The following is a 14022-nucleotide window of genomic DNA, read 5'->3' on the forward strand; positions in this document are numbered from 1 at the left end:
CATTTTCAGCAGCCGCCCACCGCCCCCCCCAGGCTCCCTCGGCACAAGATGGCTTCACCTCGGAGTACCCGGGCGAAGCTCCGTGGCCTGAGCCCCAGAGACCCCAGGCACCCCAGGACACTCCGGGCTGCACCCCGCAGGCTGCCAACGGAGAGGGCAAAAGGACTGAGTTTGCCTTCCCCAGAAGCAGGGGAAAAGTGCAGAGAGGCCAATTTTCCTTTTTTTTTTTTTTTTTTTTTTTTTTTCTTTTTTTAAGGCACCAGCTTCCCTTTTCACTTACAGAAGTACCTTTAAGAAGTGCTCACAACCTTTCCCTCCCATTTAAGCAGGACAGAATATTCCTTATGAACTTCACAGAACTTCACTTTGTTCTCCCGACCCACCAGGAAAGAACCTTCCTTAGGAGATGGCAGCGACCCGGGCTCTGTGGAGGCACAGCCATTCTCTCCTACACTTCAGGCTGAAGAGAACCCGAGGGGAGCAAAGCTCGCTCCCACATCGCTCCTTTGATCCCACCAATGCACTAACCGGGGAATCTGAAGTGGAACAATGAGAGCTTTAAAATAGAGATTAGAGAAAGCGCTTGAATACTTTCCATGCTTGGGTGCAGAGGAAGCGATGAGCATTCTAGTGAGTTAATTCCTTCTTGCTTACTGCCCGTCTGCACACACAGGAGCTTACGAATCATGGGAAAGGGGCTACAAAAGCATCGGCCAATAAACAAGACCAACAAGAAATAGCTGCTACTGCACAGCACCCCAAAGGGCAGACAGAGAAAGCTGCCCCCGTTCAGTGCAAGGTCTTACAAAGACGAGCAAGACCACGGGAAGGAAACTGCAGTCAGTAGCCTCTGAGCACCAAGGAAAACAAACACTAGAACCGGGCAACAGACCAAAAGGCAGAACAAAGAAGTGCTACGGAAAGCCAGGAGGATGCTCATCCATCCAGCACAACCTTCCCAGCCCGCTGTTCACAGAGCTTCAGTCTAATTTATTTTTAAGCAGAGATCGGTTCCTCTCCACAACTCCTAAGCAAGGTTTACGCATGCGGTCAGTGCGTATCACTAGAAACGAGACTGAAATCTCTGACCCTTCTAAAGGCTTTCTGCTGTCAGAGCACATCTGCTGCAGGACATTTCGATGTTCGGGTGGATTTGTGGTGCTCCAGCACTTCTGAACATTGCTGATCTTGGCTCACTATTACCCACTACCCCAATTTTACGGCCTTAGCTTTCCTGTGTAAGGGTCAATACAGTTTTCCAGAAGACGGCATTTCTGCATAGCCCAGGTGACACCAATTTTCTTGCTCTGAAGAGCTTTAACGTTTCTGCATGTTCCAGTCACTCACCAGTGCAAGCGAAGAGCATGGAGAAAAGCAGAGAGGCCCTCCATGACCAGCAGAATTGCGACTGTCAGGGTGGCGAAAGCAGCAAATATGAAGAAGAGGCCGAAGCCTCCGCCCAGACTCCTCACGCTGAGGCCGATGTGGATGACCATGGTCCAGAGCACCTCCGAGAGCTCTGCCAGGAGAAAGGGGAGAAGAGGGCTCGTTTCAGAGCGACTGGCAAGAACAGAGGGTTGCTCCAGTTTACTTACAAAGCAAAAAAACTAGAGTCAAGCCAACTCCCGCTACAACGAGGTGGGAAACTCAAGAGGGACAACAGCTTCTGCAGCCAAGTTTGCCAGGACATTGCCTCCAACTGTTGGCCACAGCGCAGGGCAGCATCCTTGTTTGGCAGCTCTTTGCTTTGTTCAGAGCTTTCAACTCCATCCCTCCCATCTAGATCCAGACAGCTTTTAGCAGAGCACTAGGGCAGCAGACGCTGGTGTTGAGACCTCATCAGTCCCAGCTAATGTAGACACGGCTCTGTCCTTCTCCGTCAGCGCTGGACAGCTGAGCTCTGCCCAGGGTGATCAGAGACACGGATCCGAACCCCCCGTTTTCCCTGAGGAATACTCACGTGCGTGGGCTAAGCTGAGAGCCCAGAGCCTCAAGTAGGAGGCGGTGTTTGAAATGCAGCCCAGGCAATACTCGATGGTGTGGATGGCCTGGTACACCACCGTGTCGCCAAAGTCGAACTGCAAGAAGAACAGAGAAGGTGAAGGGAGCTGCGAGCCTCGCCAGCAGCAGGGGGTCGGCCCACGGGGAAAACGAGCCACTACCTGGTGCTATCACCAAGGACATCGTGTTTGAAGTGAGACACTGATACTGTCTTCTCCTGGTTTGGCATGTCATGTTTTATAAATGAAAATTTAATTCTCTTGTCTTGCTAGGTTTTGTGGAACGACAGTTCACTGCTGCGCCTCGAATATTATTGTTTGCACATTCTGGCGTACGGAAGTAAGATATTTCAAATTCAACCGTGGGCTTTGCCAGGAAAAGACTGTTCAGCAACAAGATGGTATTCATACGAATTCACCGGTAAATTGTATGTACTGCTACAGAAAAGGAGGCAGCATTCTAAGTCAATACTGTGTCTGTGCCTTTGCTACAGGATCAACAAGAGCATTTTGTGAGATATGAACTTGCCCTGTTTGAAAGCAAAAAAAAAAAAAAAACCAAAAAACCCAAGCAAAAAGCAATCTTGAAAAAGTCACATCTGTGCACCATTCATTGGCAAAGTCTCTGTGTCTTGGTAATTTTCTGAAATAATAAGAGAAGCACTTATAAGGAAGTCTGTCGTGTAGCACAGTTTCTTATTTTGCAGCTTGGGAAAGCATTCCCTACATTTTGGATTTAATCCATGCTTCAGAAACCGCTCATATTTAAGTTAAGTGAACACGATGTTTTAAATTCATCAAGTGACTAACGCTCTAAGCATGCACAGAAAGCTATTTATATTCTTATTTCTCCCCTAATATATCCAGAGCAATGAATATTTCAAACAATTAAGTTAAATTGGCCGTCAAAAGCCTAATTCTTTCTCCACAGAATGTGAACTGCGAAGTTCTTTAAGAAAGCCTGCCCCGGTGAACAATACCGCCTCCCCGCACAGGGCAAGTCAGTGTGCAGCAAATGGAATGTGACAAATATTCAAACAATGACAATTTACAGCCACGCGCAACTTCTGGAGAGCGCTACCACCACGCCAGGGAGTGGGAGAGCCAGCAGGATTGCTCCGGCACATTTTTTTTTTTTTTTTTTTTTGTAGCTTTACACATTTTTGACAGGTTTAGTGATAAATAGAATTAACAGGCACACCAGCGCGCTGTTCCACCCCCCCCCCTCAATTCCAGAGGGACCTGCGCGTAACAGATCTCTAAGCAAAACCACTTTCAGCACAATTTACAACAGCATCGCTGTTGCGAAGCTACTCATAATTTCACGGCATTTAGATTTTTTGTAATGAAATCGGTCAACTGACAGTGCTGAAACATACAATCAATCCTGCATGAGTATTCCTAAAAAAACACTACTTCAATACTCGTTACCGGTGTTTATGAACAAGCAGTTTCTCAGAACAGAGCTTCTCTTTTACAGAAAGGTACTGGGTAGTGGAACTGTTTGAAACTGGACTGGTTTTGCTGGATTTGCCGACTGGCAACAACCAGTACCGTCCTTAAAACGGCAGACAGTTTGGGAAAAAACATCTTTAAAGTTTGTTGCGGTGCAGAATTACCAAAAGACACACCATAAGGCAAACGAGACTTCTTCAGAAGTTTAAAAGCAAAAACGTTTCAGTTTCAGACTTCCAGTTTTACAGCTCCCATGTAAACCAAGATAGATCTGCAGACAGGGGCTAAGACAAACAAGCTGTATAGATGAAGTAATTAAAAGTCTGTTAATGGGCATGTGTGTATGGAGAATTAAAAATGGCCTGTAACATGTAAATAGCCAGATCTTTTGGAAAACAAGATGTCGTGACATAACACGTGTAATTCAGCATGTGCTTTACACCAATGGGAAATGGTCCAGATAGACATGAAGGCAAAGCTGGCTGTAGTCTTACCACCTCGTCCTCTGTAGGCTTGAAAACATAAGTTTACATTTAGTGCAGTGTCTCGATCACAACATTATCACGAACGCACTCGATAACTCCCTCCTACACGCGGCACAGTAAAGCAGTAACACGTCACATGCACTACAGAGGCAAGATGCTGCTGCAGAATTGTTAAGAGGCACCAGAATACTCCCAAACTACGAGGGATCGACTCCTTTTTCTTCTCCACCAGAGGTATGGCAAAGCAATTAATATTACCCCTGATAGTCAAAACGGATACAAGATTTCACTGCTGCAGAAGTAGAGCCCTTGGATTCTGGCTGAGGCTGGTGCAGCCGGCGGCACAGACACACTGCTCTCAGCCAGAGCAGAAGCTGCGTGTGCCACTCGGAGCACTGCGCAGCTCTCGCTGTAGCCCCGAAGGCGATGGCTCCTTGTGATGAGGACACAGCCCCATTTCCCTTTATGTGCAAATTATACTGCTTTTTCTGGAGTCCTGGGAATGACCAGGAGATAGTCCGAATGAAAACACTTCACCGAGAATGATGCTATTTAATTCTAAGCAGCGTGGAAGTTGGTAAATACAGCCAAAAGCTCGCGCGTTCTGCTACCAAGTGCATCGCCCTGGGAGGAGGACGGGCAGGCGCTTACCTCTTCCCCCTCCTCGGAATGGGTAGACAACTGGTCATGTTGAATGATCTCAGCATCCTCCTCCGTTGGTCCATTGCCCACCCGGATCCCACCAAAGTTGTGCGTTCCCTAACACATGCAGAAAAAGAAAGAGCAAAGTAGTGTTTCTGTTTTACTGCAAAAGTGCATATTGGGTTTTTTTTGTTTGTTTTGGTTTTTTTTTACGACTCCATGTGCAGCAGCAGCTCACAGAAGAAAGCAAAATATTAGGTATTAAGGCCCAGGTTAAGCCAGCCGTACAATTCTATTTCCCCACTTGGATGGGAAAGATGCTGATTCCTGCTAGGGCTGGGGGGGGAAAAAAAAAGTCTGTCTGAATGAATAATTGATGTATTTCCACAAAGTAATTGCAACCCTAAGTAAAATAAAAGGCACATCTCTCAAGAGGACGTTTGCTGGCACTGATGTGCAAACAAAGACCAAGGTTTTGCCCAGCAGGCGCTGGACAGGCACAAACACCAGTGCTGGCTAAATGAAACCAGTCACATAGCGGCGACTCCACGCAGAACGGGCCGAGACAAACACACACACACACACACACACACTTGCTCCGCACCAGCGTCAGGCACACAAACACCACACACGGGAAATCAGACCTGCCCTTACTTGGAAATCCGACGTTATGCCAACAGCCCCTTTTATAGGCATTTACTCTGACGTTCAGCGTTTGACCCTCATCCGTAACTCCGCTGCACTCCAAATTGAACAGAATCGTCTACAAACTGGGTTGAAACTTTGACAGTCAGAGGTTCCTCCCACCCGACAACTGCAATCGCTGCCCAGCGAGTGTTTGATTTATGGCAGGCTCCCTGCCCTGTGCCGCCCTACCACCAAAAGGACGACAAACCTGCGCGTCACCTGACAGCGCCCTCGAGAAGAGCTTTTTCTGCGCCGTAAACGCACATTGAACAACGAAGGCGTAACCTGCACATCACTACCTTTCCATTTCTGTTCAGCCAGCCGCTCCCAGTGCTCTACTGCAGGATTTCTACCTCCCTCCGGGTCTCCAAGGACAGAAAATGCTCATGACTGATCTGAGGGACTATAAATCGACACCTGGGAGCGCGACCAAGCTGGAGAGGCGAACAAACGCCACAAATGGCAAGAAAAGCCCCACGTTCAGCTTTAGCACTGCACCGGGCCCCTCTGCGACATGGAATGCCAAGGGGCTAACTCCATACACCAAGACTGCAGGAGTTTCGGGATGACTATATAAACCCAGGAGGCTTCAGATCCCGTGGCCCGTCCGTGTCCGCAGCTCACGCCCCGGCACGGCAGCGGAACGGCTGCTCCATGCTCTTAGAAGCCTCCTTTTATTTTAGGCTGAACCATAGATTTGCCCAAAATGCTAGATGTGAATTAAAGATTTTGTCAGGTTTTTTAAAAACAAATTAGGTAGGCATTTATGCTCTGGAAATAGAAACAAAATGAAAAAGAAAAAAATAATTAAGGCAATGCTTTTATTAGGATTTTCAGCATCTTTGGGACATTACAAGTGACTGATGACTAGTAACGGTACTCTATGTATTTCTAGCCTGTGTGAATTTGCACTTTTGCAGCTTTTCCCTCACACTTGACTTGCATCCATTCTTTGTAAACTGTCCAATCTAAACATGGCTCCAAAAGCCCCAATCATTTACTTTACACTTCTATCCAGACCTCATACAAAGACCTTCCCTCACAGCTTCTTGTATTGAGATGCGCTTAAAACGCTGGACGGATTACGCACAAAAGATCCTTTTTCATTTCTGACATTTCTGTGAGGCTACTTAAAATGTCATGATACAAACACCAGCCAACAGCTACAAGTGCCTCAGAGTGTGCACTCCACGCGTCGGAGGCAACGGGCTCCACACGGTTTGGGAGACTGACGCTCCCGAGTTGGACGAGCAGCATTCACAAGCAAAACCAAGTTGAAATACGCAGCACCGGGGAAGGGACTAAGTTCCGGGAGCTGCTGCAATCTTCACTCCGCCAGAAAGCTTTGGCAGCAAAGGGCTGTCCATAGGTTTAGCCAGAAATAAGGAGAAACAGCTGCTACCAAGAGGCTTCTTTGTGTGCAACCATTTTATAATAGTTTCAAGTCAAAGTGTCTGCAAGGGCACGGGTGTCAAAAATGCAGTAATTACCGATATGAAGTTGTTGGGAGGCCATCACATAAACATGATGTTTGGGAACACACAATGCAAACAGAAATGCTCCACTGAGAAGAGTCCTGATCTATCTTAAACAGATATGCAAGAAAAGGAAAAAAGGGGAACTTAACCTGGGGGATGTGGTAGCAAGGGATTCTCGTGCTGCTCTGCAGGCTTTGGTTTCGGCAGCGCTCCTGCAAAGCAGTGTCTCTGCATTCTGCGCACACATAACTATTATCCTTCAGCCTGGTAGTTCTTCCAGAATGTATCAGTTTTGCTGAACTTTGCTCTTTCCAAGAGAAAGTGTTTTTCACCCTAAAGGTGCAGTTGCCATTCACTTATGAAATTCAGATACATTCCATGCTCTCTTGATAATTAGATAGAAAGCCAACTCCCATCTTTCAATCCATCAGGTGATTTTTAAATCCACTCACTGTTGCAGCCGCTGCTGCCTCTAGTGCCTGCTCGTTCGGGACTGTGCTGACCTGGGCCTCCACGGGCTGCCCTTCCTGATAGTGAATGGAAGAAAAGAAAGGGAGGAGGAAGAAAACAAAAAGAGAAAGGGAGACGAATGGAGGGGACATGGGAGGATGAAAGATGGTCAGAGAAGGGAGAGGGAGTGTCTTTAACTGAACTGATCTTTGACTCACTTAACATCCTAAAAGCTGTCTGCCATACATGCAGGGAGAATTTTCAAGTATCCTCAGTGCACGTGTGCCAGGTTCCTGCATTTTACATACAGATACTTTACGGTACAGTTGGAAACCTAGAGAGTGCCCCAGAAGACAGCCTCTCGCACAAGGACTGCGTAAGTCTATTTTTTTTTTTCCCTTTGTTATTTTTTTTACCATCCAGACTGCTTTAACAAAGGTAGCTGATAAGTCTGCCAGCCAATTCAGCTTACATCTCTGTTTTTACATTGCCAGCCTAGTGAAGGCACAGAAGTGCATCCAGCAACCAGTAAGAGAGCGCTCCTAAACCAGCTGACAAAGCCCAGGCCAAGTACATTGCTTTTATAGTTACCGACATAAAGGGTTTTTAAAAGCAGGTTTGATGCTGGATCCAGATCTGAGAAGCAGGCAGGCAATACTCTGTCTCCAGTAAAACCCACCTGCCTTTATGCCTAGGAATATGCAAAAACATTTTACAGGTCATAATGCAGTGTGAACCTACGTATCCGAGATCAAGACGGAGAACATAGCTTTTCAAACGTGATCAGTTTTCATAGTGAAAATACAAGCGAGAGTCACCCACCAAGTGCTTTCTCCTTAAATACTGATGGCGAAGGACCAGGGGTTTAGCTACCAGCATCCACGGCACGCACAGTAACGCCACCACCACAAGGAAACACTGCAGCCCTTTCTGTAAAAGAAACAAGTCTCAGATGATCTAGTGGCAGCCCGTGCTCAAACACACACACAAAACCCAGCAAGGTCTGATGCAACACCGAACGACTGAATTCCCAGAGCATGGGGACGCTTCCCTGTCTCTCTCTCTCCCGGGAACAGCAAGATGTGCTGTGCTCAACGCCTGCTTGCAGCTGCCCCTCCGGGCTGCACAGCACGTAGTGCTGATGCTGGTTTAGATTAGGGAAAAATCCAAAAGATTCTGCAGGGAATGAGAATTTGGTAGATGTCTGATAGCGCTGGGAGGAAACGGTGTTAAGTGTCTTAGCTAAGTTTAGAGGCACCACATTGCAGATGCAGGACAATATTCCTAATCGCTTTCCACAATTAATCTGGTTCCAAATGTTCTGGAGCCACAACTGACCTATGTTCAGACTGATATATATCCCTGGTATATGGATTGTTCTTTCCTTCTTCAACATCACATAGTGTCAGCCTTTGGAAATGATGCCACATAATTGATTTCATAATTATTATAAGGTCAATGAAAGACTCTAACATCATGAAGCATTTCTGACCATATTCTAGCAAGAGCACGCACCTGCCCTTTATAAAGCATCTTATTACTGGTATCACCATAGGAGAACAGAAACATGTTGATAAAGTGTATTAAAAGGCTTGGTGCATCCTTCGACGTGTGAGCATCATAGGCTGTCCATTTGTAGAAAATGAGAATAACAAGGTATCCAAACAGTGAAGACATGAAAATCATTTCTGGAATAAATCCAAGGTATATGTTCAGTGGCTTCTTAAAATAGCTACAGGGGGAAAAAAAAAAAAAGGAGAGTTTAATATTACATTTGGTTAGCATTAGGCAAGCGTAGGGCAAAAACTTTTAATGAGAACATGAAGAACATCTCTGGAACAAACCTGCAGGGGCTCAGCATTTCAGCAATAGCTGGAATACACACAGTAACTACTTGCCATGCCTCGTTCTACAGACGCAAAGAGCCGTACGGCACCCGTCAATCAGCAGGTTAAGGTCTGACAGGCTCCTGCCTCTTAAACTCATACTGACATTACACCCAAAGACTCTTCCCCCCGCCACCACCACGAGGAAAAAAAACAGAACAAAGCACTTACATATGGTTGAGAAGACTCAACGTGACACCAAAGAGCATGTGGATAATGCCAAGAATCACGGACATTTTCATCTTAAACGAATTGAGGAAGGCCAGCTTATTGCTGGCAATATTCCAAATCTGTGAAAAATAACACCGAGTCAGCCAAACACCCAGTAGAAGAAAAACAGAGGAGGATGAAAGTGTTCACTTTAAGCTAAACAGTATTAACCATCCAGGAAGTATTAGGCTGCAAGAGCAGGGTTTTCTTAAAGACGTGTTTGTCACATGGATATCTTTTGGGGAAATGAGCAGACAACCTTTTCTGCCAGGAACACCGCCTTCCAGCAGCTGATCCCACCATCAGAGCGGGAATCAAACCTCCCTTGCTTTTGTGGTAGGCAAAAGTTGCAGGGAAAAGGGGGCTATATCCTTGACAGAAAAAAAAAATATTATCCATTTACATGAAAAATTACACGTAGTTCTGATTTTTGGCACTTCCTCTTTAATGTGGAAGACGCCAGTTTTGTATCAGATATTCTAAGCAGTGTTAGAAGCAGCGTTATCGATGGAGGCAGGTATAAAATGACAGGATTACTTGGAAACCTACATTGTCAAGACTGACCGAAAGAGAGAGGTATGTAAATTTCACCAAGGTAAAAAAGTAATGTCATAAAACTATTTGCAAGTTTAACCAGATGCAATTAAAACTCTGCAGGTTAGAAAGGCTGAGAAAGAAGCTTGTAATGGACCTGAGAACAAGTCTTCTCTACCCTGAATCTAGTGTCACAGAAGGAACTGAATTAATTTTGTCGTTTGCAACATTAATAAAGAGTTTGCTAAGGGAATGGCTGGGCTGTGGAGATCTTTCACAGGGAATTGGACAGGTGCTTTTTCTGTTGACACAGAGGATGTTCTTACTGGGTCAATGCCGAAGGGGTAGGGCCCACCGAACACCCCTGGGATAGCAGGGTTCAGCTGAAGCAGAGGGGTTGTCTCAAGCAAGGCATCTCTGTTTGGGTACAAGCAGATTATACAAACGTTAACACAAGCAATGCTGTCCTCCTTCTGTAAAAACTAATAACGTTCTTCTCCTGTGAGAGCAAGGAATATCTCAAATTGAGAGAACTTTAAGGTTTCTGCGTGGTCCTAAAGATCTTCCCGAATAATAAACCTGTTTCTTGACCTGTTACTCAGCGTCACAAGGAAGAGAGACGCAGGGGACAGCAATATTGCTACGTCTATGAGGAGAAAGGCGCTAAACTGCATCTTTACAAGTTTTCTGGGGCGGGGGGAAGCTGGTTTGAAACTTGATAGGTATCACTTTTACATCCCTCTTCCAATTCTACTTGAGACTCAGTTCAGAAGTTTTTGTTTTCCCCAGCTGGGAGGACAATGGGGAAAGATAAGTCACCTGCTTATCCCTGTCACTCTCTATCTAGTTACCAACTGTTTACTCACGACCAATTGCCTTTTGTGAACATAGGCCGGACACTCCACGACGAACCAAACATATTAAGAGACTTGGAGAAACAGTCATTGTAGATGAGGCCCGTGTAAGTGGAGAACAGTCCCATCAGCAGAATGATGTATCGACCACTAAAAACCATGTTGAACATCTAGTATAAAACAAAAGAAAAAAAACCAAAGAAAGTCCATGGGAAGAAGGAAGGTCTCTCATAAGGACGAAACAACAAAAATCAGTCAGTTGCAGGACAAACAATAATGGGCCACATGGACTAAAGGCCCCAAGTCTCTATTTCCCCATGGCAGGGATTATGGGTATTTCCCCATGGCAGGAGGTAGCGCTGCAGAACAGAATCAGAACGCAGGGGATAAACAGGCAGCGTGACTGTCCACAGGGAATCTGGGATTAGCCGGAGAGGATAAATTGCATCCATGCACTGATGCAAGCCCCAGCTGGCAGCATTAGCCTGGAGCTGGGCAGTGCAGACCCTGTTCAGGTTTCTCCACACTCTGTCAGCGTGTCTTAGCTCTGGTTCACCTCCTGCCAACCGAAGCCCTGGGCAAGCAAAGCCCACCTCCGTCAGCAAATAGGAAGAATCTCAGAGATACAATACGCACCTACAGAAATTAGGAGTTCCGCAGTGACTGAACTCTTTGATGATCCAACTAAGTTTTGGGTGATTTGTTTACAACAGCTTATCTACTACCCTTGATAAACAGTCTCCTTCAAACAACCAAAAGGAGTAATTTGCTACAAATATCCGAAAGGAAAACCAAAGGAACTCGCTACTATTACGAAATTATGCCCCTCAGTCTGTGGTCTACAGCCTCCCCAGTCCGTCTGCGTGCTCCACAAGTTTCAAACGTAGGGAGTAACGCGCGTGCAGGCAGTAACGCGGGTTGTCAGCTCGAGGAGGGAAGGATGGGAGTAAAGCCAGCTGCAACTTTTAAATGCAAAGCTCAGCATTGACCCAACACTTTACCTCATTGTCGCTCTTCTGTGACAGAATACGACTTTCCCTAAACACCATCCAGACAGCAATCAGAGACATGAGGATTCCATGGCCAAAATCTCCAAACATCACAGCAAACAGAAAGGGGAAGGTAATGATCGTATACGGTGCTGTAAGAGAAAAGACGACACTCCTGGTGCACTGTACCCGAGTAAGCCCAGATGTACTACAGTAAAATTTACACAATTTAGCAATGTAATTCCCAAGCTTCCCCTCTACTTCTGCAAGGTGTCAAGTAATCTATTAGAAGTTTTCACGCAGCACAGACAATACAGAGAAGCACCACGACTAAAAATTGAGATAGGTGTCTGGGACTTTTATAAGTATGAAGTTACCTGGATTTATTTCCCGATAAGTTCCAATGCCATAAGCATCAACAATGTTTTGAAAGCCAGAAGTAAACTTATTAGTTTTGTTGTACGTTGGTGGGGTCTGATTGGTTTGCATCCTGTTTAAAATAGATGGGACAGTGGATCCGCTGTGCTCCTGTTTACAAAAAAAAAAAAAAAAAAAAAACAAACAAGAGGAAGATTAGAAAACCCATCCTCAGAGCACTAGAGGACAGAGTAAAACACGACTTTCTTGTTAGCATTTGGAAAACTACAAGCTTGCATTTTTTAGCGCGCTTGCACAATGAGAAATACACTTGAGCAGCTGAGGAAGGCTGCCAAGTTTCCGCTGCTCTCCACTTTGTATAGCAGGAGGAGAAGCACTTGCAGCAAGGATGAACATTGTCCGATTCGGACAGACAAGAAAACTCATGCAAGAGGTTTTGGGTTTTTTTAAAAACAGCAAATAAAGGACTTCAAAGCACCCAACTCTATTATCTGTCTATCTGAGCAGAGGGGAAACTTGCTCATGCCCTGGAGAGCTGCTTTCGGTAAGTTCTGCTATATATCCAGCCAGCGGGACGACAGAGCACGGCCAGGTTAATTAAATGTACCAAAGGACTCAAATAGAGAAAAGCGCCTACCACTACAGCACTTCCCCGAACTTAAAAGCTTTACACAATGTCACGTATCTGTTACAAAGTTTATCTATAAACATTTCTGCATGTTAAATAAACTGTCCTCTGGGGGGACTGATTCAAACAGCCCAAAGGGATGGATTTCAGAGACTCGCAAATGGGAAAAAATCAATTAATCCACGCTGTGCTTGCCGACAGTTGCCAGTCTGCTTGCTCAGCAGCAGAGGGGAGCGGTAGAGCAGCTACTCACAGTGCCTCTCCTGAGAGCAAACTGGATAGAATCGAGGTCAGCAACGGGACACCAGACTTCAGCAATCAAGCACTTCTGCGTCACGTCGATATTGCACAGATTCAGGGTATGGTAGATGGCCTTCATCTTACGTACTTTGATGAACCAGACACGGATATTTTTAGCGGCTGCCTGCAAAACCCTCTGGCGATGATCCTCTGTTTGGTTCAGCACCTTTCATAGAGAAGTGGGATAAAGATGAGGCAAAACCATCAGCCAAAACTCACAGCACACAAACGCACGGTGAAATTGGGCTGACCAACAAGAGAAGCCATACCCAGAGGATGGAGGGCTGCCCCCTCTCCCCCACCCCATGCACAAGGCCACCACGTGCCAGCAATATACGCTTTAGTCTCCATATTAATAAGTTCTGCTAAAAGGTTTTAAGGCTTCCTTCCAGTGGTACTTTTTGACTACTTCCCTCCTCCAACTCCAAGGTCAGCGAGTGTTTCAAACAATAAACTGTTCAGAGATCACAGAGAACATGTTTTCCTCCACCCAGGTTAAAAGAGCAGAGTTCTACAAGCGAGGTGTGCGTTGCCTTAAGAAAACACACAAAGATTACAATGAAAGACTTTTTTACTGAAGGGAAAAGGAGAAAGTGTTTTCTACTGAGGGTGTTTTCCAACTGGAACATATCTAACTCACGCCAAGTCAGATTTCCAGACTGGAAAGTCTTAGACTCAAGGAAAAGCGAGGGCAAAGGGCACATGCAGCTTTGAATCCTACTAGTTAAATTGCTTCTGAGTTCTTGTCTACTTTAATATTACTAAAGAGCCGCCCTAACACAACTCCCAGCTTGAGACAGTTTCTCTATCAAATAAGCAGCCCAAATTCAACCCTTTTCACTTTTAGTTTCTCAACCTTTTCTTATTTTTTAGTCTCAAATCCCTTAACTTTTTCTGCATTATAACCTACTGCCTTTCTTCCTTGAAGCAAGCAGCAAATATTTCAGAGCTGGCCCCCAGTAGATTTGTGTGCTGATTACTTTTTACCAACACTCAGGCTGCTGCGCAAGAGATTAGCTGTAAAGCAGAAGCTCTTCAGGACAGCA

General features: G+C 45.7%; 1 protein-coding gene across 3 annotated transcripts in view; it reads right to left on the reverse strand.

The window, feature by feature from the left end:
• ATP6V0A1 (ATPase H+ transporting V0 subunit a1) overlaps nt 1-14022 on the reverse strand; it is a 30576-nt gene that overhangs the window by 6275 nt on the left and 10279 nt on the right. For 2 of the 3 annotated variants that reach the window (XM_054224140.1, XM_054224139.1), the window contains exons 10-20: nt 12930-13142; nt 12048-12198; nt 11683-11822; nt 10694-10851; nt 10154-10244; nt 9255-9373; nt 8713-8929; nt 8020-8127; nt 4592-4699; nt 1961-2078; nt 1348-1519 (exon numbers count right to left, since the gene is read on the reverse strand). In XM_054224140.1, the coding sequence (XP_054080115.1) occupies nt 1348-1519; nt 1961-2078; nt 4592-4699; nt 8020-8127; nt 8713-8929; nt 9255-9373; nt 10154-10244; nt 10694-10851; nt 11683-11822; nt 12048-12198; nt 12930-13142 (1595 nt within the window). Of the gene's footprint in view, nt 1-1347; nt 1520-1960; nt 2079-4591; nt 4700-7199; nt 7275-8019; nt 8128-8712; nt 8930-9254; nt 9374-10153; nt 10245-10693; nt 10852-11682; nt 11823-12047; nt 12199-12929; nt 13143-14022 lie in introns of all 3 variants that reach the window. The other variant, XM_054224141.1, reaches the window with a different exon arrangement.

This window comes from Rissa tridactyla, chromosome 19 (genome assembly GCF_028500815.1).
Source record: "Rissa tridactyla isolate bRisTri1 chromosome 19, bRisTri1.patW.cur.20221130, whole genome shotgun sequence".
Taxonomy (NCBI): Eukaryota; Metazoa; Chordata; class Aves; order Charadriiformes; family Laridae; genus Rissa; species Rissa tridactyla.